Source organism: Anomaloglossus baeobatrachus, chromosome 3 (genome assembly GCF_048569485.1).
Source record: "Anomaloglossus baeobatrachus isolate aAnoBae1 chromosome 3, aAnoBae1.hap1, whole genome shotgun sequence".
NCBI classification, from domain to species: domain Eukaryota; kingdom Metazoa; phylum Chordata; class Amphibia; order Anura; family Aromobatidae; genus Anomaloglossus; species Anomaloglossus baeobatrachus.
In genome coordinates, this window is record NC_134355.1 from 177977874 (window position 1) to 178004406 (window position 26533).

At 49.1% G+C, this 26533-nt stretch overlaps 1 protein-coding gene across 2 annotated transcripts in view; it reads right to left on the reverse strand.

The window, feature by feature from the left end:
• SPAST (spastin) overlaps positions 1 to 26533 on the reverse strand; it is a 109865-nt gene that overhangs the window by 31064 nt on the left and 52268 nt on the right. For both annotated transcript variants that reach the window (XM_075339596.1, XM_075339595.1), the window contains 3 exons: positions 16806 to 16987; positions 16072 to 16208; positions 2838 to 2931 (listed from right to left, as the gene is read on the reverse strand). In XM_075339596.1, coding sequence (XP_075195711.1) covers positions 2838 to 2931; positions 16072 to 16208; positions 16806 to 16987 — 413 coding nt within the window. The remainder of the gene's footprint in view (positions 1 to 2837; positions 2932 to 16071; positions 16209 to 16805; positions 16988 to 26533) is intronic.

Below are 26533 nucleotides of genomic sequence, written 5' to 3' on the forward strand. Positions count from 1 at the left end.
GGAGGCTGGTAACCAATGTAAACATCGGGTAACCAAGAAGCCCTGTCCTTGGTTACCCGATATTTACCTTTGATACCAGCCTCCTCCGCTCTCACTGTCAGTGCCGGCTCCTGCTCTGTGCACATGTAGCTGCAGGACACATCAGGTAATTAACCCGATGTGTGCTGTAACTAGGAGAGCAAGGAGCCAGCGCTAAGCATTGTGCGCTGCTCCCTGCTCTGTGCACATTTAGCTGCAGCACACATCAGGTAATTAACCCGATGTGTGCTGTAACTAGGAGAGCAAGGAGCCAGCGCTAAGCATTGTGCGCTGCTCCCTGCTCTGTGCATATTTAGCTGCAGCACATATCGGGTTAATTAACCTGATGTGTGCTGTAACTAGGAGACTGGGGGCTGGTCACTGGTTGCTGGTGAGCTCACCAGCAACTCGTGTAGCCACGCTCCAGCGATCCCTGCCAGGTCATGTTGCTGGTGGGATCGCTGGAGCGTCGCAGTGTGACATCTCACCAGCAACCTCCTAGCAACTTACCAGCGATCCCTATCGTTGTTGGGATCGCTGGTAAGTTGCTTAGTGTGACTGGACCTTAATAAGTGACATCCCTGAAATCAGTGTCTCAACCCCAACCTCATGCTGCCCTCAAAATACACAGCAAATATCTGCTGACAGATTCCCTTTAACATAGGTGCAAGTTTTTAAATAAAACTTTGTTAGTTCAATATAGTAATAAGCAACTTTTAAAAAAAAAAAAAAAAAAAAAAAAAAGTTTTCTGGGAGGTTGAAAAATCCATTAAAAAGGCGTTACAAGCTTAGAACTGACTGTTATAGAAAATTAGTCCCCTTCATACTGTCTCACTCCACTAGCCAAACTCAACAGTAACATGATGTTTGGTGGTGGAATTCCAAAGAGACGTCGTTGAACACAAAAACTGTACACCACTTGTTGACATTAAGAGATTATTGAGTTGATCTAACTCCTCGGCATTGCACCATTCCTCTGTTTTGCCTCCTAGAAGTTGATAAATAAATCTTAATTATTGAGTTACGAATCCTGTTGTCAAAGAGTGGTGTCTGTACACGGTCAGCACTGACTGGACAGAGTATGGCATCACACACCCCAACTAATACTTTATGAATTTGTACAGGAAACTACAGTTAAAATATATCTTTGTGCCGTGTTCAGATTTTGTTATACCATGCCTGAAGAAGAGACCTGAGTAGTCTCGAAAGCTGCAATTATTACCATCTTTTCAGTTAGCCATTAAAAAGGTATCAACCACTGAGGACTTCAGTTCTTTTAACCCCTTCAGCCCCCGGGCACTTTCCGTTTTTGCGTTTTTGTTTTTTGCTCCTTTTCTTCCAAGAGCCGTAACTTTTTTATTATTCCGTCAATCTTGCCATATGAGGGCTTGTTTTTTGCGGGACGAGTTGTACTTTTAAATGAAATCATAAGTTTTCCCATATAGTGTACTGGAAAACGGCAAAAAAATTCCAAGTGCGGAAAAATTGCAAAAAAAGTGGGATCGTACAATAGTTTTTGGGATATTTTATTCACGGTGTTCACTATATGGTAAAACTGATGTCTGGGTGTGATGCCTCAGGTCGGTGCGAGTTTGTAGACACCAAACATGTATAGGTTTACTTGTATCTAAGGGGTTAAAAAAAATTCACAAGTTTGTCCAATAAAAGTGGCGCACGTTTTGCGCCATTTTCCGAAACACGTAGAGTTCTTATTTTTTGGGATCAATGGCTCAGTGATGGCTTATTTTTTGCGTCTCGAGCTGACGTTTATAATGGTACCATTTTTGCGCAGATGCTACGTTTGATCGCCTGTTATTGCATTTTGCGCAAAACTTGCGGCGACCAAAAAACGTAATTTTGGCGTTTGGAATTTTTTTGCCACTACGCCGTTTACCAATCAGAATAATTGATTTTATATTTTGATAGATCGGGCATTTCTGAACGCGGCGATACCAAATATGTGTATATTTATTTATTTTTTAACCCTTTAATTTTCAATGGGGGGAAAGGGGGTGATTTGAACTTTTAGGTTTTTTGTTTTTTTTTTATTTTTTAAAACTTTTTTTTTTACTTTTTTTTTTATTTTACTAGTCCCCCTAGGGGGCTATAGCAATCAGCAATCCGATCGCTGATCGCTATCTGCTGATCACAGCAATACCGCTGTAATCAGCAGATTCACTCACTTTGGTTTTCCCTCTGCTCTCGGCCGAGGGAAAATGAAAGTGAAAGATCATAGCAGCAGGCGTCATCACATGACCCTGTGCTACGATGGCAACCACCGATAGTCACGTGATAACACACGTGACTTCCGGTGGGGGCGGCGGTGAGTAACAAACATGGCCGCGCGCATTTAAATCTTGCTGCCAGACTTTGGCAGCAAGATTTAAGGGGTTAATGGCCGCGGGTGGAAGCAATTCCACCCGCGGCTAGCAGGCACACATGTCAGCTGTTGAAAACAGCTGATATGTGTGCCGATCCACGCCGCCTGCCCGTGGCAGGGGGCGGGGCTTAACGGGACACGATCTATGACGGATAGATCCGTCCAAGGTCGTGAAGGGGTTAAACAAAACTTTTTTTTTTTTTTTTTTACAGGAAAATATAATCTTATACCTCCAACATAGGCTGTCATATAAAAGAAGGGGATCCTCTGACACACACCTCCAACAGAAGGCTGCCGCAGGCATAGGCTGTCAGTGTGATTCAGCACCAAGTCGAATAGAAGTATTCTAGGCTAATAAGAGCTGACTGAGCAGGTTTTCCTTTGATTTCTGTTATCAGGAATAATTTCTAGCTATGTAATTTATTACACATATAAATACCTCTGGGCGAATAGAGGGCAGTATAACAATCTCCTGCAAGGCTTGCTTGGCGAGGTCTTGTCCCGCAACGTCAGCAAACTTGACAGATGGCCCACTAAATAAAAAAAGAAAGTGCCATTCTTATGTTATTATTTTATACATTAACAACTCAACTCTTACATACATGTAAGAGACACAACGTACATACATATTTTTAAAGCACTATTGATTCCATGGTGCTGTACATGAGATGGGCCTACATACAAAAGGACAATGAACAAACCAACAAGGGCAGACTGGTGCAGAGGGGAGAGGGCCCTGCCCTTGTGGGCTTACATTCTGCAGAATGATGGAGGAGACAGTAGGTTGGGGGGAAAGTTTGCAGCGGTGGTGAGGAATGAATAGGTGTGGAGGAGAGAAGGAGGTCCTGGGAGGACCGGAGATTACATTGGTGGAATATATCGGGGAGATTAGTTGGAGATACACGGAGGAGGCAGATAATGGACAGCTTTGTAGGTCAGTATTAGTATAGTGTTTCAGTGAAGACAAGACAGGATCTTTTATTTTTTTTTTTTCCCCCAGAAAGATGGACTGGGACTTTTTAGGGGATAGCACTAGTAGCTATGGCCTAAACTTATAAAGTCATCATATGGAATATTTAATATTAAAAATTAATCGATACCCGGTAGAAGCCCACCTCATGTGCGCAGCCTCCACCTCTATTATGGCATATGGACGCCACTATTTTAGCCAGCACTAACCCATTTATATATTGCATGAATGAACATTCATTTGAATGGCTAGCTGCAACTTAAAGGGGTTATTGGCTTATTTTGTTTGGGGTTTTTTTGTCATTTCACTGTTGGGCTACATAGGGGCAGGTAAGTAGATAGCAACTACCTACCTGCCCTGCTGTCAGACCCTCTCCCATGGCTCAGAGTGGTCATATGTGACCGCTCCTGCTGTGATTTTGCGGTTTCCTGTGATGTCATGTTGACATGGACAGGACCTTGTTGACGGGCATCGCAGCCGACAACCTGTTGCTGCTCTGCTGGGCATGTACAGTGTGTCGGATGTCCCCATCCCCCTTACTCCGCACCCTCCCACACATGGACACTGCCCGTATGCTGCATGCGCCCGTGATGCTTCTTGCAGCGCTCAGGCCCACAGCCCCCGTGATGATTGCTGCCTGTGCTGGGGGCCCGTGCAGTCAATGCTTTATATCAGGTGACTGATTTCTGGGTGCTGCACAGAACAAGAAGAGGACCAGGAAATTACTACAGGATGAGCAGAAGGATGGGCACAATACTACAGGATGGGCACAGTATTACAAGATGGGGCATTACTTTAGGATGGGCACATTGCTACATTAGATGTGCCCATATTGTCCTCTGCTAGATGTCAGTGATAATTCAAGAGGTATAAAGTCAAACAAAAAAAAAAACGTAGGGGGTATTTTAGATGACAATACAGCGCAAATTAGATTAAAAAAAAAAAAGTTGGGAGTTTATGTTGGACAACTTTAACTAAAAGCAAAAACAGTTGCTCAATAGGGGTCCGATTCGCTTCTCACAACAGTTTCATTATAAATGGCTCTTGAGAAAACCAGTTTAAAACTTGTACAGTAAACAATCTTAAGCATCATTCACACAAGTATTTTTGATCAGTAGCCATGTCAAAACCAGGAGTGTCTCAAAAAAACCAAAACATAGAACAGATGTCAATCTTTTAATCATATTTTTTCCTGCAAGTTCCACTCCTGGTTTTGACCAACAAACACCATTTCAAATATACAGACTTGTGAATGAGGCCATACAGGGGTTGTACGGTCTAAAGTAATAAGTCTGCAGTCACTCTATGTAACTGAAGACTTAAGAATCCTCCCAGTGCTCGCAATGTACGCTGCGAGGATATGACAGTTTGAGCCGGGAATGGTGGTCAAGTCACAGCAATTGTGCAATATGCATGTTCCTAGCCAGAACCTGACTAGTGGGCACGGCCTAACTCAATATAAGTATTTGGAATGGATGCATCAGACTAGTGGGCACGGCCTCACTCTATACATTTGTATGGAGCGAGGCTGTGCCCACTGCCCACTAATCGGGTTCTGGAAGGGAACATAAATATTGCCGTCACGTGACTGCCGTAACCTACTTAGAAACTGGTGAATCCTTGCAGCGCACAGTACATGCGTTGTGAGGATTCATAACTCTGCAGGCACAGAGTGACTGCAGACTTAGCACTTTAGACCGGACAACTCTAATGTGAGCATCAGATTCCCTGCAAGCTATAAGATTATACAGTATGTGCTGAAGTGCCTGAAACACATCAGCCTGTAAGAAATACATGACCCATTGCACTTTTTGGAAATAAAGAAGGGAATTTTGTTTACTTACCGTAAATTCCTTTTCTTCTAGCTCCTATTGGGAGACCCAGACAATTGGGTGTATAGCTTCTGCCTCCGGAGGCCACACAAAGTATTACACTTAAAAGTGTAAACCCCTCCCTTCTGCCTATACACCCCCCCGTGCATCACGGGCTCCTCAGTTGTGGTGCAAAAGCAGGAAGGAGGAAACTTATAAATTGGTCTAAGGTAAATTCAATCCGAAGGATGTTCGGAGAACTGAAAACCATGAACCCAGAACAATTCAACATGAACAACATGTGTACACAAAAGAACAACAGCCCGAAGGGAACAGGGGCGGGTGCTGGGTCTCCCAATAGGAGCTAGAAGAAAAGGAATTTACGGTAAGTAAACAAAATTCCCTTCTTTGTCGCTCCATTGGGAGACCCAGACAATTGGGACGTCCAAAAGCAGTCCCTGGGTGGGTAAAAGAATACCTCGGTAATAGAGCCGTAAAACGGCCCCTTCCTACAGGTGGGCTACCGCCGCCTGAAGGACTCGCCTACCTAGGCTGGCATCTGCCGAAGCGTAGGTATGCACCTGATAGTGTTTCGTGAAAGTGTGCAGACTCGACCAGGTAGCCGCCTGACACACCTGCTGAGCCGTAGCCTGGTGCCGCAATGCCCAGGACGCACCCACGGCTCTGGTAGAATGGGCTTTCAGCCCTGAAGGAACCGGAAGCCCAGAAGAACGGTAGGCTTCAAGAATTGGTTCCTTGATCCACCGAGCCAAGGTTGACTTGGAAGCCTGCGACCCTTTACGCTGGCCAGCGACAAGGACAAAGAGCGCATCCGAGCGGTGCAGGGGCGCCGTACGAGAAATGTAGAGTCTAAGTGCTCTCACAAGATCTAACAAGTGCAAATCCTTTTCACATTGGTGAACTGGATGAGGGCAAAAAAGAAGGTAAGGAGATATCCTGATTGAGATGAAAAGGGGATACCACCTTAGGGAGAAATTCCGGAACCGGACGCAGAACCACCTTGTCCTGGTGAAACACCAGGAAGGGGGCTTTGCATGACAGTGCAGCTAGCTCAGACACTCTCCGAAGTGATGTGACTGCCACTAGGAAGACCACCTTCTGCGAAAGGCGTGAAAGAGAAATATCTCTCATTGGCTCGAAAGGTGGCTTCTGGAGAGCCGTCAGCACCCTGTTAAGATCCCAGGGTTCTAACGGACGCTTGTATGGAGGGACTATGTGGCAAACCCCCTGCAGGAACGTGCGTACCTGCGGAAGCCTGGCTAGACGCTTTTGAAAAAACACAGAGAGCGCCGAGACTTGTCCCTTAAGAGAGCCGAGAGACAAACCCTTTTCCATTCCGGATTGAAGGAAGGACAGAAAAGTGGGCAAGGCAAATGGCCAGGGAGTAAAACCCTGATCAGAGCACCAGGATAAGAAGATCCTCCACGTCCTGTGGTAGATCTTGGCGGACGTTGGTTTCCTGGCCTGTCTCATAGTGGCAATGACCTCTTGAGATAACCCTGAAGACGCTAGGATCCAGGACTCAATGGCCACACAGTCAGGTTGAGGGCCGCAGAATTCAGGTGGAAAAATGGCCCTTGAGACAGTAAGTCTGGACGGTCTGGTAGTGCCCACGGTTGACCCACCGTGAGATGCCACAGATCCGGGTACCACGACCTCCTCGGCCAGTCTGGGGCGATGAGGATGGCGCGGCGGCAGTCGGACCTGATCTTGCGTAATACTCTGGGCAGTAGGTAGCAAGTGGGGTCAAACAAGAGATACAAAACTCCTAAAACATAACATTTATTTCATATGCAAATAAAAGGTGGACTGCCACCATAAAAGAATAAAAAGTGTTTGTCATGGGCTGCAAAACTAAGATAACAGCCTCAGACCAGAACACTCAAGGCACAAACAGCAGGAGGTATGAAATAAGTCACACACAGACCTGCATTAATAATCACAGCTAGAATGGTTACTTAGTCGGAATCATACACCGACCACAACCATGTGGGCAAAGAAAAAACGGCCTTACCGTGTTTTCAAGGGCATAGGACGATATGGCTCAAACTCAGGTGACCTCACACAGGTCCTACACAAATACCTTTAGTTGGCTCAAACCATACCAATGTACCTCCCGACGCGTTTCAAGAAATAACCATCAGGGGAGTCTTCTTAGGGTACTATTCATCATATCAGTAGTGGTGACAGGACTGATAGACAGTAAAATTGCCCCATGGACGGACTGTAAAGCAAAGATCACGAGTTACAGCCCATCCAAATAACCAAAAATAGAGAACAGTATCAAGAACCAAGCTGCTTACCCTATATACGTCCAGCAAGGAAGAACGCCAAGCTGCAAGTGCCGCGCAGGTTAACTGAAAACCGCGCTATTTTTATGGGGACCGCGCATGCGCGGTGAGTCCACCGCAGTATCATGACGTCAATCCCAGCATGCACCATGCCGGAAACCGCGACGTCACAATGATAGCACGTCGGCCGCATCAACAGACATGCGCCGCCGACGTCATAGACAAGAGCCTGGAACGCAAGCCGATATTCAAAGTGAAACCGGAAGTATACGGTAATGAAAATAACTTATAACCAGGCTATGTCCGCATCACATTACAACATCAAGGTATAAACCCTTGTGTTTGGTAAAGGTACACAGGGCCTACACAATCGCAGGATCCTCCAGGACACTTAGGATACTAATCCAAACAGTCAGGTCAGGTGTCCTCACAGGTCAGGTGTCTGTGAGGACACCTGACCTGACTGTTTGGATTAGTATCCTAAGTGTCCTGGAGGATCCTGCGATTGTGTAGGCCCTGTGTACCTTTACCAAACACAAGGGTTTATACCTTGATGTTGTAATGTGATGCGGACATAGCCTGGTTATAAGTTATTTTCATTACCGTATACTTCCGGTTTCACTTTGAATATCGGCTTGCGTTCCAGGCTCTTGTCTATGACGTCGGCGGCGCATGTCTGTTGATGCGGCCGACGTGCTATCATTGTGACGTCGCGGTTTCCGGCATGGTGCATGCTGGGATTGACGTCATGATACTGCGGTGGACTCACCGCGCATGCGCGGTCCCCATAAAAATAGCGCGGTTTTCAGTTAACCTGCGCGGCACTTGCAGCTTGGCGTTCTTCCTTGCTGGACGTATATAGGGTAAGCAGCTTGGTTCTTGATACTGTTCTCTATTTTTGGTTATTTGGATGGGCTGTAACTCGTGATCTTTGCTTTACAGTCCGTCCATGGGGCAATTTTACTGTCTATCAGTCCTGTCACCACTACTGATATGATGAATAGTACCCTAAGAAGACTCCCCTGATGATTATTTCTTGAAACGCGTCGGGAGGTACATTGGTATGGTTTGAGCCAACTAAAGGTATTTGTGTAGGACCTGTGTGAGGTCACCTGAGTTTGAGCCATATCGTCCTATGCCCTTGAAAACACGGTAAGGCCGTTTTTTCTTTGCCCACATGGTTGTGGTCGGTGTATGATTCCGACTAAGTAACCATTCTAGCTGTGATTATTAATGCAGGTCTGTGTGTGACTTATTTCATACCTCCTGCTGTTTGTGCCTTGAGTGTTCTGGTCTGAGGCTGTTATCTTAGTTTTGCAGCCCATGACAAACACTTTTTATTCTTTTATGGTGGCAGTCCACCTTTTATTTGCATATGAAATAAATGTTATGTTTTAGGAGTTTTGTATCTCTTGTTTGACCCCACTTGCTACCTACTGCTCTCTTGCTAGGGGGATTTCATTAAGGTTTTTTGCTATTACGATAATACTCTGGGCAGCAGTGCCAGAGGAGGAAATACATAAGGCAGCCGAAACTGCGACCAATCCTGAACTAATGCGTCTGCCGCCAGAGCTCTGTGATCTTGAGACCGTGCCATGAATGCCGGGACCTTGTTGTTGTGCCGGGACGCCATTAGGTCGACGTCCGGCTTCCCCCAGCGGCAACAGATCTCTTGAAACACGTCCGGGTGAAGAGACCATTCCCCTGCGTCCATGCCCTGGCGACTGAGAAAGTCTGCTTCCCAGTTTTCTACGCCCGGGATGTGAACTGCGGAGATGGTGGAGGCTGTGGCTTCCACCCACAGCAGAATCCGCCGAACTTCCTGGAAGGCTTGCCGACTGCGTGTGCCGCCTTGGTGGTTGATGTATGCCACCGCCGTGGCGTTGTCCGACTGAATTCGGATCTGCCTGCCTTCCAGCCACGGCTGGAACGCCTTTAGGGCTAGATACACTGCCCTTATCTCCAGAACATTGATCTGAAGGGAGGACTCTGGCTGAGTCCAGGTACCCTGAGCCCTGTGGTGGAGGAAGACCGCTCCCCACCCTGACAGACTCGCGTCCGTCGTGACCACAGCCCAGGATGGGGGTAGGAATGATTTCCCCTTTGACAAAGAAGTGGGAAGAAGCCACCACTGAAGGGAGGCCTTGGCTGCCCGAGAAAGGGAGACGTTCCTGTCGAGGGACGTCGACTTCCTGTCCCATTTGCGGAGAATGTCCCATTGAAGTGGACGCAGATGAAACTGCGCAAATGGAACTGCCTCCATTGCTGCCACCATCTTCCCTAGGAAGTGCATGAGGCGCCTCAAGGGGTGCGACTGGGCTCGAAGGAGAGATTGCACCCCTGTCCGTAGTGAACGCTGTTTGTCCAGCGGAAGTTTCACTATCGCTGAGAGAGTATGAAACTCCATCCCGAGATATGTCAGCGATTGGGTCGATGTCAATTTTGACTTTGGGAAATTGATGATCCACCCGAATCTCTGGAGAGTCTCCAGAGCAATGTTCAGGCTGTGTTGGCATGCCACCCGAGAGGGGGCCTTGACAAGAAGATCGTCTAAGTAAGGGATCACCGAGTGTCCCTGAGAGTGTAGGACCGCCACCACGGATGCCATGACCTTGGTGAAGACCCGTGGGGCTGTCGCCAGGCCAAAAGGCAGTGCCACGAACTGAAGGTGTTCGTCCCCGATGGCGAAACGCAGGAAGCGCTGATGCTCTGGTGCAATCGGCACGTGGAGATAAGCATCCCTGATGTCGATTGATGCTAGGAAGTCTCCTTGGGACATCAAGGCGATGACGGAGCGGAGGGATTCCATCCGGAACCGCCTGGTTTTCACGTGTCTGTTGAGCAGTTTGAGGTCCAGAACGGGACGGAAAGATCCGTCCTTTTTTGGCACCACAAACAAGTTGGAGTAAAAACCGTGACCCCAATGCTGAAGGGGAACAGGGATCACCACTCCTTCTGCCTTCAGAGTGCTCACCGCCTGAAGAAGAGCATCGGCTCGCTCGGGGGCGGAGATGTTCTGAAGAAACGAGTCGGAGGACGAGAGCGGAACTCTATCCTGTAACCGTGAGACAGGATGTCTCTCACCCATCGGTCTTGGACATGTGGCAACCAGGCGTCGCAAAAGCGGGAGAGCCTGCCACCGACCGAGGATGCGGTTTGGGGAGGCCGAAAGTCATGAGGAGGCCGCTTTGGGAGCGGTTCCTCCGGCGGTCTTTTTAGGACGTGACTTAGACCGCCATGAATCAGAGTTCCTCTGACCCTTCTGTGGCCTGTTGGACGAGGAGAATTGAGACCTGGCTGCAGGCCGAAAGGACCGAAACCTCGATTGTACCTTCCGTTGTTGAGGTCTGTTTGGTTTGGACTGGGGTAAGGACGAGTCCTTTCCCTTGGATTGTTTAATGATTTCATCCAATTGCTCGCCAAACAGGCGGTCGCCAGAAAATGGCAAACCGGTTAAGAACTTTTTGGAAGCAGAGTCTGCCTTCCATTCACGTAGCCACATGGCCCTGCGGACTGCCACCGAATTGGCGGATGCTACCGCCGTACGGCTCGCAGAGTCCAGGACGGCATTCATGGCGTAGGACGCAAATGCCGACGCCTGAGAGGTTAAGGACACAACCTGCGGAGTAGAGGCACGTGTGACTGCATTAATCTCAGACTGACAAGCTGAGATAGCTTGGAGTGCCCATACGGCTGCGAATGCCGGAGCAAAGGACGCGCCGATAGCTTCATAGATGGATTTCATCAAGAGCTCTATCTGCCTGTCAGTGGCATGTTTGAGTGATGCACCGTCTGCCACTGCAACTATGGATCTAGCCGCCAGTCTAGAGATTGGAGGATCCACCTTGGGACACTGAGCCCAACCCTTGACTACGTCAGGGGGAAAAGGGATAACGTGTGTCATTAAGGCGCTTAGTAAAGCGCTTATCTGGAAAAGCTCGGTGTTTCTGGACTGTATCTCTGAAGTCGGAGTGATCAAGAAACGCACTCCGTGTACGTTTGGGAAACCTAAAATGGAATTTCTCCTGCTGAGAAGCTGACTCCTCAATCTGAGGAGTTGGAGGAGAAAGATCCAACACCTGATTGATGGACGCTATCAGGTCGTTTACTATGGCGTCCCCTTCAGGTGTATCAAGGTTGAGAGCGGCGTCAGAATCAGAGCCCTGATCTGCCACCTCCGTTTCATCATCCAGAGAGTCCTCATGCTGAGACCCTGAACAGTGTGATGAAGTCAAGGGAAGCTCCCGGCGAGCCCGCTTAGCCGGTCTGGGACTGCGGTCCGTGTCGGAGTCCTCACCGTGGGACCTATGAGTCGCCCCAGGAGCACTTTGCTGTGCCGACCGAGGGGGGTCTGAGGGAAAAGGTTCAACAGTGCCCGGGGCCTGTGTTACAGGTCTGGACTGCAAAGCTTCCAGTATCTTAGCAGACCATTTATCCATAGACTCAGAAAGTTTGTCAGCGAATACTGCAAACTCTGTCCCTGTCACCTGGACAGTGGCAGCAGGTGGTTCTGTGGCGCCCCTGACCTGGTCAGGCACCACTGAGTACTGCACCCATGCTGGGGACAGTACAAAACAGGTAATCCAGAAGGCTGACCGAGGTGTGACTACACAGGCGCATAGTGATCAGGTCTCACACATGTACCTTTGGGAGGACCCCTGGGGATCCCAGGAGGGGGCGAGGCCTCCATCTCCACTCAAGGGGTGTGGTAGAGAGCCTGGTTGCTAGGTGGCGTAGGCAGGCACAAAGGGAAAAGAGAAGGAGGAGTAAGTCTGAAGCAGAGTGTGGAGGAGTGAGGAGCATGGAAGTGGAGCTCAGACAGGAGCAGCAGTGCAGGTCCCACGAGTGAGCCGGTTTAGTGTGCAGCTCAGGGAGAGCAGAAGCAGACCCTGGAGCTGTTGCAGTCTAACAGCGTCCGCGCAGTGACTACTGACGGGGGAGAACGGTCACCTAGTGGTGCCGTCCGAAATCCACACAAGGCTACAGAGAGAGCAACGGAGTGGAGAGTAAGAGGACTGCTAGGGAGGTACCAGGCCCGCAGGGGTAACAGGTCCCAGTGCAGGGATAGATTCACCTTTCCCTTGCCAAACCTGCTTGAGGGGGCACTTTACACCCCCAAGACAACACCACAGAGTCCGCAGCCACGTAGCAAAGCGAGGGCCCATAGTTCACAGGAGGCAAGCAGCCGGAGTGACCTGGTCCAGGCTACAAGCAAACGGGCCGAAACGAGGGGAGCAGCAACTTCCCTGGGTGACCCCCATAGGGACTGCAAGTCGGGGTTACCACAAACAACAGAGGGCTAAGGAAGGCGAGTCAGTAGCCACCCTCATCAGTCAGCCTGAAGGACGCCTGGTTCCAGCCTGGTTCATCCCAGCTACGCCCGGGTTACTCACCCTGCCATCAACAGTGAGTAAAACCTCTGAAACATATTCTGCTTGTGTTGAGTTATTCTGCGCCTTGTGGTTCCACACACCTACACAGGGCCCTGGGGCTTGCCTCACTCTCAGGAGGCTATTACAACTGACTGCACCCACCATCAGCCCCAGGCCTCCCTTAATCTGCAGTGGCGGTCTCCACTGACCGCAATTCTGAGAGTGGCGTCACGACAATCCTAAAAGAAGGTTTCCTACCTGTGACCAGACTGTTCCATCCACGTGGAGTCCCTGAAGGTCATGCACCGACACAACACTTGTGGGGCTACACAGTTCCACCTGGGCCGAGGGTCCCACCAGTGGCAGAGGCTCCGGCTGAGTGAGTGTCACAGGGGCCGAGCATTGCACACAATGAGGGTAGGTGGAACCTGCAGGTAGCATAGCCGCACATGAGGTACAGGTTGCAAAGTAAGCCTGTGCCTTGGCACCCTTGCTTTTTGCGGACGACATGCTGTGTCTCCTCTTAGAGCAATCAGAGAGGGTATATAGCCAAAGTAATAGTGCGGCCGTACAGAGTAAATGTATACAATATAAGCATATAAATATACACTTCGGCACCCAGGGGGGCAAGCACCTAGTAACAGGTGCTGCTTACCGACCGCCCTCAGCGTTTGTGTGACCACCAGATTCCCTGCCTGGGCCTCCCAGAGCTGTTGGAGCTCGTCTCTGAAGTTCTCCAGCGTCAGAAGTGCTGATAGGAATGGCTGCCAGCGTTCTGAGAGGAGGAGGGAACCGTGGGCGTGCCTTAGAAAGTGCGGGAATCTGGTGCCCCACGGTGCTCAGTGAGGGGGGAGGAGGATACTAAGTATGCTCCAGCCCTCAGCGCTGACGTCCAGTGCAGCGTCCCGCCCTTACCCCTGACTGGCAGGCCTGGGGGCGGGAATATGCGGTACTAGGCCGCAAAAGCCGGGAACTAAAGTTATAAGCGCGGCCGGCAAACAAGCGCGGTCAGCGCGGTAGTCCCGGCGCACAAACACAACCAGCAGCTGCTGCAGCGTCCATTAGACAGGCGCTCTATGCGCCGTCCCCAAGGGGACACAGAGTACCTCAGAGGAGCAGGGCCTGTCCCTGACGATACCCGGTCTCCTGTCCAGCAGATTCCCCCAGGGGCTGCGGAGGGAGCACAGTGCCTGGTGACCGGTTAGGATCCCACTTCACCCAGAGCCCCTAAGGGATGGGGAAGGAAAACGGCATGTGGCTCCTGCCTGTGTACCCGCAATGGGTACCTCAACCTTAACCGCACCGCCGACCAGAGTGGGGTGAGAAGGGAGCATGCCGGGGGCCCTGTTATGGGCCCTCTTTTCTTCCATCCGATATAGTCAGCAGCTGCTGCTGACTAAATTGTGGAGCTTGCGTGCATGTGTGCCTCCTTCAACACAAAGCATAAAAACTGAGGAGCCCGTGATGCACGGGGGGGTGTATAGGCAGAAGGGAGGGGTTTACACTTTTAAGTGTAATACTTTGTGTGGCCTCCGGAGGCAGAAGCTATACACCCAATTGTCTGGGTCTCCCAATGGAGCGACAAAGAAAGAAACTTTATGTAGAAAATAACTTTGTTTGTATTATTAGACACTGAGCCTGAAAGTGGTCCAAACACTCCAATGAGATGGATTTGGAGAGCGTGCAGATTCCACCCTCCTACAATATCCTGCAAGAGAGTCAGTGACGATGCAAAACAATCTAATATATAAAGCTGAGTGTAAGTGTGTATGTCCGTTAAAGGAATCCACACCGTCACATTTACAATCGCTAAATTTTGCACAGACGCCTTATTTGACTCAGGGAACATCATAGACTATGTTTTGAGGGAAAAATTTAACCCTGCGCTTTACAGTTATTCACCAAAAAACCTGTTTACATTAAAGTAAATGGAGCTGGGAGCTACAGGTCATTAATAGGAGCTGTGATTGGTTGCTATAGGCAACAAAGGACATTGTTAGTATAAAAGCTTATGTGTGAGGTAATAGGTCGGAGAGGCGGACAGAGGCCGGGAGGGGGGACAGAGGCCGGGAGGGGGGACAGAGGCCGGGAGGGGGGACAGAGGCCGGGAGGGGGGACAGAGGCCGGGAGGGGGGACAGAGGCCGGGAGGGGGGACAGAGGCCGGGAGGGGGGACAGAGGCCGTTACTATCCCGGGTACTACAGCTAGTACATTCATAAAGCAGGAGTCAAGATCTCACAATGCTATCACAACGAATTTGGTTCAAGAAAGGTACAGCAAATGGCTCCAAGGTGGGGGAAGGAGCTTTTGAGGGCCCTATATATAATAAATGGTTGTCAACAGACAGCCAACTTTGCTGTCTCTCCCATACACCTCAGCGCTCCTGTGTTTTCTATGAAAATTCCAGATTTCTCTCTGCTGGCAACTCATCACCAGAAGAACAAGGCAGTCTGAAATCGGACATGTCAGATCAACATCTACCCGGGCTTTACACGTTGCGACATCAGTAACGTTATATCGTCGGGGTCACGTCGTTAGTGACGCACATCCGGCGTCGTTACTGACATAGCAGCGTGTAAACCATAGGAGCAACGATAACCGATCGCAAAAACGTCAAAAATAGCTGATTGGTGATACGTCGCTCCTTTCCATAATATCGCTGCTGCTGCTGCCGGTACGATGTTGTTTGTCGTTCCTGCAGCACCACATATCGCTATGTGTGACACCGCAGGAACGACAAACCTCTCCTTACCTGCCTCCACAGACAATGCGGAAGCAAGGAGGTGGGCGGGATGTTATGTCCTGCTCATCTCCGCTTCTATTGGCCGGCCGCTTAGTGACATCGCTATGACGCCGAACGCACCTCCCCCTTGAAGGAGGGATTGTTCGGCGGTCATAGCGATGTCGCCGACCAGGTATTTGTGTGTGAAGCTGCTGTGGCGATAATGTTCGCTACGGTAGCAAGCACCAGATATCGCATGTACAACGGGGGCGGGTGCTATCGCGCTCGACATAGTTAGCAATTGCTAGCGATGTCGCAGCGTGTAAAGCACGCCTAACATCTAGTTGACTGGTACCCCATACACAGACTACTGGTAGGTTAAACCCATCAATACTGGAGGATGCGGTTGACCTTAGGTTAGTGTGTATGGAAGGCTGTACATAAATCCACTCAGTCCATGCATAGTTGCGAAAGCACATAACTTACCTATCTACAACTTCATTCAAAATCAGGTTTGCAAGATTGCTGTCCACATTTTTCAAATTTTTCATATCTTTTTTCCTGAGACCTGTAGTGGGTGTTGTTGGTTTATTGTTCGGTCTGGTGTGTTTTACACCAGCTCCCTTAAATTAGAATTAAAAAAAAATAATTAGTATAAATACAGTGCTCAGCATAAATGAGTACAGGACTGCAGGAAAGCAGATATTACCAGGAGGCTGGCTATTACTGACAGCATGGAGCTGGCCATGCCGCCTATTGTGTGATGTAATGTCCCAAAAAAAAGGGGGGAGCAACGCCAACATCCCACAATTACAGTTATGGCCATTTGAATTTTTTGTTTTTCTCCCCAGAAAATCCACTTTAACCTTACTTTCATGTCAACGATTATGAAAATAAGAATTCATGTTTTCAGCAAGACATTGATTAAAATCTTACTAATTCAAAAGGGGTGTACTCATTCATGCACTGTCTCACACAAGAGTTAGATTTGCAAGCCATACATACAAAGATGTGGTTGCCCGTTTCAGGGAAAAAACATCACCACATCATTATGTTCTTGTCTTAGGCATTTAACGTCCTAAAATTAAACTAAACAACTATGATGGGAAAGTACTGAAGTGTGATGAATACTATTTCACAGTATGCAAAACTACAATATAAAAACATTGACTGAAGGAACAACATAACATAAGAGACATTCAGGCTGGCCTTTAGCATACCCTTGGAGCTGAAGGATTTGAACCAGTTTGCCTATTAAAAGAAGATGACGAAGCGGTACAATTGGGTATCCTAGGTGCACTGGAAATACCAGGGGACATAGCCTTAGGAGTGACCTTAGCCCGTGGGAGAGAGTTGCTGGTAACAGAAACAGGGTCTTTCTTTTTTGGAACTGCACCTTTTTCTGAAAGTAGAAATTGAAACAAAAATGGTTAATCCTACATTAGATAATTACCACAGGAAAATTATAAGCATATCTGCATTTACACAACAATACAAATATCCTCTTCAGGGAGAATGAGAAATACAGTGGAACCTTGGTTAACAAAAACAATCCGTTCTGGGACTGTGCTTGTTAACCAAGTTACTCGTTCAGTAATGCAAGATTTACCATAGGAAATCATTGCAATGCAGACAATTCGTTCCACAACTTGTTAAATGTCCCATCCTGGTCCCCTGTTGTGCCCTTCCACACATGCACAAACACATATTATGCTCACCTTACCTTCCGTTCCATCGCCGGCCTCCTGGAACTTGCAGCTCGCCAGTACAGGATGTGTATCGGGTAACCATCGCGACCTTCAGCTCCCAGCGCGCTGACGTCAAAAGGCAGGTGCCGCTTGCGTCTGATTGGCCAGCGGGCTGCCTTTGAGTAGCGGCTGACAGGGGAAGTTCCCCTCGTCGCGATGGTTACCGGATACACATTATTTAGCGGCAAACTACAAGAACCTTGAGGCCGGCGATGGTTCGGAAGGTAAGGTAAGGTGAGCATAATGTGTGTACCTTCCGTTCTATTGCCGGCCTCAGTTTTTGCAGTTTGCCGCTACAGGATGTGTATCGGCAAGCATCGCAACGAGGGAGGAACTTCCCCTGTCAGACGCTACTCAAAGGCAGCGCGCTGGCCAATCAGAGGCAAGTGGCTCCTGCCTTTGATGTCAGCGCGCTGGGAGCGGATGGTCCAGCATCGGTTGCAATGGTTACCCGATACACAGCCTGTACGGGCGAACTGCAAGTTACAGGAGGCCAACAAGGGAATGGAAGGTAAGGTGAGCATAATGTGTGTGTGTGTGTGTGTGTGTGTGTGTGTGTGTGTGTGTGTGTGTGTGTGTGTGTGTGTGTGTGTGTGTGTGGACTGCAAGAGCGGGTTAGAGCGAGGTGGATGTACGGAACCGGAAGTATGCAAGGTGAGTTTTTCTTCTACAGCAAAGCTTGCTCGTAAACAGTTACAAATTTACAGCAAGCTTTGCTCGTTAAGCGAAATACCTTGCTAACTGGGTTACTCGTTAAGCGAGGTTCCACTGTAGAACTCTAGTGCCACCTATTAAATTTGAATGTAGAAATAATCAGTATTGAATCTTCAATGAGCCTTGCCACATGACGATTAAAAAAAAAAAAAAACTAACCATTTGAAGACGTGTTTCAAGGTCTTGCCCCTCATCAGTGTAAAGCACTAGGAAATTAAATTTCCAAAAGGAGCATTGAATGAGTATTTTGCTGGCGCTGTACTCTCCAGAAGGCGAAACGTACCTCTTTAGATTTCCTGTCAAAGGCCTCCCACCCAGTCAAGTCAGACTTACTGCTTTGCAATGGTTAGGGGCAAATACCCCAAAATACATCTGCAAATTGAGTGTCTGGTTTGGCTTTCTCAGAAGTCATGCGGCAAGGCTCATTAAAAGAATTAAATGACTTTTGGGATTGCTACCCCCAATGAATGACACTTGAGAGTTTTTGTCCTCTTCCTCTCTGAAAAGGATATGTGCACATTTATTTTTTCCCAGGAGTATTATATAGCCTGCAAGTCTCCTTACATGGCTTGACACTCCCCACAAAGAAGGGAATTTTGTTTACTTACCGTAAATTCCTTTTCTTCTAGCTCCAATTGGGAGACCCAGACAATTGGGTGTATAGCTATGCCTCCGGAGGCCACACAAAGTATTACACTAAAAGTGTAAAGCCCCTCCCCTTCAGCCTATACACCCCCCGTACTGCTACGGGCTCATCAGTTTTGGTGCAAAAGCCAGAAGGAGGAAAAAATTATAAACTGGTTTAAAGTAAATTCAATCCGAAGGAATATCGGAGAACTGAAACCATTTAACATGAACAACATGTGTATACAAAAAACAGGGGCGGGTGCTGGGTCTCCCAATTGGAGCTAGAAGAAAAGGAATTTACGGTAAGTAAACAAAATTCCCTTCTTCTTTGTCGCTCCTAATTGGGAGACCCAGACAATTGGGACGTCCAAAAGCAGTCCCTGGGTGGATAAATAATACCTCATAATAGAGCCGTAACGGCTCCGTCCTACAGGTGGGCAACTGCCGCCTGAAGGACTCGCCTACCTAGGCTGGCATCTGCCGAAGCATAGGTATGCATCTGATAGTGTTTCGTGAAAGTGTGCAGGCTCGACCAGGTAGTTGCCTGACACATCTGCTGAGCCGTAGCCTGGTGTCGCAAGGCCCAGGACGCTCCCACGGCCCTGGTAGAATGGGCCTTCAGTCCTGAGGGAACCAGAAGCCCCGAGGAACGGTAAGCTTCGAGAATTGGTTCCTTGATCCAACGAGCCAGGGTTGATTTGGAAGCTTGTGTCCCTTTACGCTGGCCAGCGACAAGGACAAAGAGAGCATCGGAGCGGCGCAGGGGCGCCGTACGAGAAATGTAGAGTCTGAGTGCTCTCACCAGATCTAACAAGTGCAAATCCTTTTCACATTGGTGAACTGGATGAGGACAAAACGAGGGTAAGGAGATGTCCTGATTGAGATGAAAAGTGGGCAAGGCAAATGGCCAGGGAGAAAACGCCTGAGCAGAGCACCACGACAGGAATATTTTCCACGTCCTGTGGTAGATCTTGGCGGACGTTGGTTTCCTAGCCTGTCTCAGTGGCAATGACCTCTTGAGATAATCCTGAAGACGCTAGGATCCAGGACTCAATGGCCACACAGTCAGGTTGAGGGCCGCAGAATTCAGATGGAAAAACGGCCCTTGAGACAGCAAATCTGGTCGGTCTGGCAGTGCCCACGGTTGGCCGACCGTGAGATGCCACAGATCCGGGTACCACGACCTCCTCGGCCAGTCTGGAGCGACGAGGATGGCGCGGCGGCAGTCGGCCCTTATCTTGCGTAACACTCTGGGCAACAGAGCCAGAGGAAGAAACACATAAGGAAGCTGAAACTGCGACCAATCCTGAACTAAGGCGTCTGCCGCCAGAGCTCTGTGATCTTGAGATCGAGCCATGAATGTTGGGACCTTGTTGTTGTGCCGTGACGCCATTAGGTCGACGTCCGGCATCCCCCAGCGGCAACAGATCTCCTGAAACACGTCCGGGTGAAGGGACCATTCCCCTGCGTCCATGCCCTGGCGACTGAGAAAGTCTGCTTCCCAGTTTTCTACGCCCGGGATGTGAACTGCGGATATGGTGGATGCTGTGGCTTCCACCCACAGCAGAATCCTCCGGACTTCCTGGAAGGCTTGCCGACTGCGTGTCCCACCTTGGTGGTTGATGTAAGCCACCGCTGTGGAGTTGTCCGACTGAATTCGGATCTGCTTGCCTTCCAGCCACTGCTGGAACGCTTTTAGGGCAAGATACACTGCCCTGATCTCCAGAACATTGATCTGAAGTGAGGACTCTTGCTGAGTCCACGTACCCTGAGCCCTGTGGTGGAGAAAAACTGCTCCCCACCCTGACAGGCTCGCGTCCGTCGTGACCACCGCCCAGGATGGGGGTAGGAAGGATTTCCCTTTCGATAATGAGGTGGGAAGAAGCCACCACCGAAGGGAAGCTTTGGTTGCTTGAGAGAGGGAGACGTTCCTGTCTAGGGACGTCGGCCTCCTGTCCCACTTGCGTAGGATGTCCCATTGAAGAGGACGCAGGTGAAACTGCGCGAAAGGGACTGCTTCCATTGCTGCCACCATCTTCCCCAGGAAGTGCATGAGGTGCGTCAAGGGGTGTGACCGACCTTGAAGGAGAGATTGTACCCCTGTGTGTAGTGAACGCTGTTTGTCCAGCGGAAGCTTCACTATCGCTGGAAGAGTATGAAACTCCATGCCAAGATATGTCAGTGATTGGACCGGTGTCAGATTTGACTATGGAAAATTGATGATCCACCCGAAACTCTGGAGAATCTCCAGAGTAACGTTGAGGCTGTGTTGGCATGCCTCTTGAGAGGGTGCCTTGACCAGCAGATCGTCTAAGTAAGGTATCACTGAGTGACCCTGAGAGTGGAGGCCCGCAACTACTGTAGCCATGACCTTGGTGACAACCCTTGGGGCTGTCGCCAGGCCGAACGGCAGTGCCGCGAACTGAAGGTGTTCGTCTCCTATGGCGAAGCGCAAGAAGCGCTGATGCTCTGGAGCAATTGGTACGTGGAGATAAGCATCCTTGATATCGATCGATGCTAGGAAATCTCCTTGGGACATTGAGGCGATGACGGAGCGGAGGGATTCCATCCGGAACCGCCTGGTCCTTACGTGTTTGTTGAGCAGTTTTAGGTCCAAAACAGGACGGAAGGACCCGTCCTTCTTTGGAACCACAAACAGGTTGGAGTAGAAACCGTGACCATGTTGCTGAAGAGGAACCGGGACCACCACTCCTTCTGCCTTCAGAATGCCCACCGCCTGCAGAAGAGCCTCGGCTCGCTCGGGAGGCGGAGATGTTCTGAAGAATCGAGTCGGAGGACGAGAGCTGAACTCTATCCTGTAACCGTGAGACAAAATGTCTCTCACCCAACGGTCTTTTACTTGTGGCAGCCAGGTGTCGCAAAAGCGGGAGAGCCTGCCACCGACCGAGGATGCGGTGTGAGGAGGCCGTAAGTCATGAGGAAGCCGCCTTGGTAGCGGCACCTTCGGCGGTCTTTTTAGGGCGTGATTTAGACCGCCATGCGTCGGCGTTCCTCTGATCCTTCTGAGGCCTTTTGGACGAGGAGAATTGTGACCTGCCCGCACCCCGAAAGGACCGAAACCTCGACTGTCCCCTCCTCTGTTGGGGTGTTTTTGGTTTGGCTTGGGGTAAGGATGTTTCCTTTCCCTTGGATTGTTTGATGATTTCATCCAATCTCTCACCAAACAAACGGTCGCCAGAAAATGGCAATCCAGTTAAGCACTTTTTGGAAGCCGAATCTGCTTTCCATTCCCGCAGCCACAAGGCCCTGCGTATTACCACCGAATTGGCGGCTGCAACCGCCGTACGGGTCGCAGAGTCCAGGACAGCATTAATAGCGTAGGACGCAAATGCCGACGTTTGAGAGGTTATGGACGCCACCTGCGGCGCAGACGTACGTGAGTGCGTCAATTTGCGCCTGACCAGCTGAGATAGCTTGGAGTGCCCATACGGCTGCGAATGCTGGAGCAAAAGACGCGCCGATAGCTTCATAGATGGATTTCAACCAGAGCTCCATCTGTCTGTCAGTGGCATCCTTGAGTGAAGCTCCATCTTCCACTGCAACTATGGATCTAGCCGCCAGTCTGGAGATTGGAGGATCCACCTTGGGACACTGAGTCCAGCCCTTGACCACGTCAGGGGGAAAAGGGTAACGTGTATCCTTAAGGCGCTTGGAAAAACGCTTATCTGGATAAGCTCGGTGTTTCTGGACTGCCTCTCTGAAGTCAGAGTGGTCCAGAAACATACTCTTTGTACGCTTGGGAAACCTGAAACGGAATTTCTCCTGCTGAGAAGCTGACTCCTCCACTGGAGGAGCTGAGGGAGAAATATTCAACATTTCATTGATGGACGCAATAAGATCATTCACTATGGCGTCCCCATCAGGAGTATCAAGGTTGAGAGCGGCTTCAGGATCAGAATCCTGATCAGCTACCTCCGCTTCATCATACAGAGAGTCCTCTCGCTGAGACCCTGAACATTGTGATGATGTCGAGGGAATTTCATAGCGAGCTCGCTTAGTCGGTCTGGGGCTGCGGTCCGTGTCAGAGACCTCACCCTGGGATCCATGAGACACCCCGGGAAGACATTGCTGTTCCAACTGAGGGGAACCAGGGGACAATGATAACACAGTGCCCCTGGCTTGAGATGCCGGCCTGGACTGCAAGGCTTCTAATATCTTAGCCATAGTCTCAGAAAGTCTTTCAGTAAAAACTGCAAACTCCGTCCCTGTCACCTGGACAGTGTTAACAGGTGGTTCTCCCCGGGCCACCCCTAGCAGAGGCTACGGCTGAGAAAGTGCCACAGGGGCCGAGCATTGCACACAATGAGGGTCAGTGGAACCTGCCGGCAGTATAGCCGTACATGCTGCACAGGCAGCATAGTAAGTCTGTGCCATGGCACCCTTGCTATTTGTGGACGACATGCTGTTGTCTCCTCTGAGCAATACAGGAGGGTAAATAGCCACAAATCAACAGTGCACCCTACAGTGTAAAGTATAGACTATAATCATATAAAACTATAAATACACTTCTGCACTAGTGGGGCCAGCACCACAGGTGCTGCTTACCGCCTGCGCAAAGCGTTTGTGTGGGCACCAGAATTCCTGCCTGGGTCTCTTTGAGCTTGTCTCTCCTCTCCAGCGTTAGCAGAGCTGAGAGGAATGGCTGCCGGCGTCCTGAGGAGAGGAGGGAGCCGTGGGCGTGACCCAGAAAAGTGCGGGAACTGGTGCCCCACTGTGCAGAGTGAGGGGGGTGGAGTATGCAAAGCATGCTCCAGCCCTCAGTGCTGCCGACCTGTACAGCGTCCCGCCCTTCCCCTGACTGGCAGGGCTGGGGGCGGGAAAAGAATGAGACTAGGCCGCAGAAGCCGGGGACTATAGTTATAAGCGCGGCCGCCGTATAAGCGCGGTCGGCGCGGAAGTCCCCGGCGCACTAACAGTCCCAGCCGCGCCGCAGGGATAACCATGGCAGCGGCGGTCAGCGCGGCAGTCCCCCTACACAAATACACTCAGCGACGCTGAGTGTATAGTGGCACACATGCAGCCAGCGCTGCTGTCCCCGGTGCACTAGCACACCCAGCAATGCTGGAGTGTTGCTGTGCGCGGTCCCCACGGGGACACAGAGTACCTCCAAGTAGCAGGGCCATGTCCCTGAACGATACTCGGCTCCTATCCAGCAGGGTCCTCAGGAGCTGTGGATGGAGCACGGTCTCCTGTGCCTGGAGACCGATGGGATCCCACTTCACCCAGAGCCCTAATTGAGGGATGGGGAAGGAAAGCAGCATGTGGGCTCCAGCCTGCGTACCCGCAATGGATACCTCAACCTTAACAACACCGCCGACAAAAGTGGGGTGAGAAGGGAGCATGCTGGGGGCCCTGTTATGGGCCCTCTTTTCTTCCATCCGACATAGTCAGCAGCTGCTGCTGACTAAGCTGTGGAGCTATGCGTGGATGTCTGACCTCCTTCGCACAAAGCATAAAAACTGATGAGCCCGTAGCAGTACGGGGGGTGTATAGGCTGAAGGGGAGGGGCTTTACACTTTTAGTGTAATACTTTGTGCGGCCTCCGGAGGCATAGCTATACACCCAATTGTCTGGGTCTCCCAATTAGGAGCGACAAAGAAAAAGAGAAATGTACCCCTTATAACTCCTTTAAGAAATTCTGAAATATTTTTTTTTCTTCCCATCTATCATATACAGTACATCATAAAAGTGAGTACACCCCTCACAATTTTTTAAATGCATTATATCTTTTCATGGGACAGCACTGAAGATATGACTTTGATACACTGTAAAGTAATCAATATATAGCTTGTACAACAGTGTAAATTTGGTGTGCTCTCTAAATAACTCACAGCCATTACTGTCTAAACCACTGGCAACAAAAGGAATGACTGTAAATGAAAATGGCCAAATTGTGCTTAAAGTGTCAATATTTTGTTGTGCCACCATTATTTTTCAATCAGCCTTAACGCTCTTAGCCAGTTGACCAGAGCTTTAGAAGAGCCACTGGAATCCTCTAGCACTCCTCCCTGACATGTGGAGCTGGTGGATGTTAAGAGACCTTGCCATCCACCACCTTCCATTTGAAGACGCCCAACAAATGATCAATAGGGTTCAAGTTCGGAGACATGTTTGTCCAGTGCTGCACTTTTACCCTCCGTTTCTTTAACAAGACAGTGGTCATCTTAGAGATGTTTTTTAGGATCGTTATGTTGGAATACGAAGGGAGGGGACCATGTTTTGATTTAGCATGTCACAGTACATGTTAGCTTTCATGGTTCCATCAATGAACTACAGCTCCCCACATCCGGCAGCACTCATGTAGCCCCGCACCATGACACTCCCACCACAATCCCCGATACCATCTGAACCAAATAAGTTTCTTTGTGTCATCAGGCCACAGAATATGGTTCCAGTAATCCATGTTCTTCGTCTGCTTGTCTTCAGCAAACTGTCATTTTTACAAGAGGCTTCCTTCTGGGACAACAGCCATGACAAACCAATTTGAAGCAGTGTATGATCTCAGCACTAACAGGCTGACCCCCACCCCTGTACTCTGCAGCAATGCTGGCAGTACACATGTCCATTTTTAAAAAGACAACCTCACAATAGGACACTGAGCACGTACACTCAATTTCTTTTGTCAACCATGGTGAGGCCCGTTTTGAGTGGAACCTGTCTTATTTAACTGCTGTATGGTTTTGGATTTCGTGCTGTAGCTCAATTTCAGGGTGTAGGCATTATTATAGCCTTGGCCATCTTTATGTAGAGGAACAATTTATTTTTTTCCAGTACTTCAGAATTCTTCACCATGAAGTGCCATGTTAAACTTCCATTGACTAGAATGAGTATGTGAGTGACAACACCAAATCTAACACACCTGAGACCTTCTAACACTAAAGAGCCACATGACATTGGGAAGGGAAACCGGCTAACTGGGCACAATTTGGCCATTTTCAGGTAGGGGTGTACTCACTTTTGCTGCCCACAGTTTAGATATTAATGGCTGTGTGTTAAGTTATTTAGAGGGTACACGAAATTTACACTATTATACAAGCTGTACACTGACTACTTCACATTGTATCAAAGTCCCATGAAACTATATAAAAATATTTATAAAAAATGTGAGCAGTGTAATCACTTTAGTTGTTTTACAGTATATCACGAAAGTACAAAATAGGTGACTCAATTCACATATATACAGTTATATCCAGAAATACTTGTAAAGTGACATAACTGCAGACTCTCAGTTTTAAATTTGAGGATGTTCACATCCTAATTTGAGTAAAAGGTTTAGGAATCACAGCTCTTTAACCCCTTCAGCCCCGGGGCACTTTCCGTTTCTGTTTTTTGCTCCCCTTCTTCCGAGAGCCGTAACTTTTTTATTTTTCTGTCAATCTTGCCATATGAGGGCTTGTTTTTTGAGAGACAAGTTGTACTTTTAAATGAACACAAGTTTTACCATATGGTGTACTGGAAAACAGCAAAAAAATTCCAAGTGTGGAAAAACTGCAAAAAAAGTGTGATGGCACAATAGTTTTTTGGATGTTTTATTCACTGTGTTCACGATATGGTAAAACTGATGTGTGGGTATGATGCCTGAGGTCGGTACGAGTTTGTAGACACCAAACATGTATAGGTTTACTTGTATCTAAGGGGTTAAAAAAAAATTCACAAGCTTGTCCAATAAAAGTGGCACACTTTTTGTGCCATTTTCCGAAAACCGTAGAGTTCTCATTTTTTGGGATCTATGGCTCAGTGACCGCTTATTTTTTGCGTCTCGAGCTGTCGTTTCTAAATGGTACCATTTTTGCGCAGATGCTACGTTTTGATCGCCTGTTATTGCCTTTTGCGTAAAA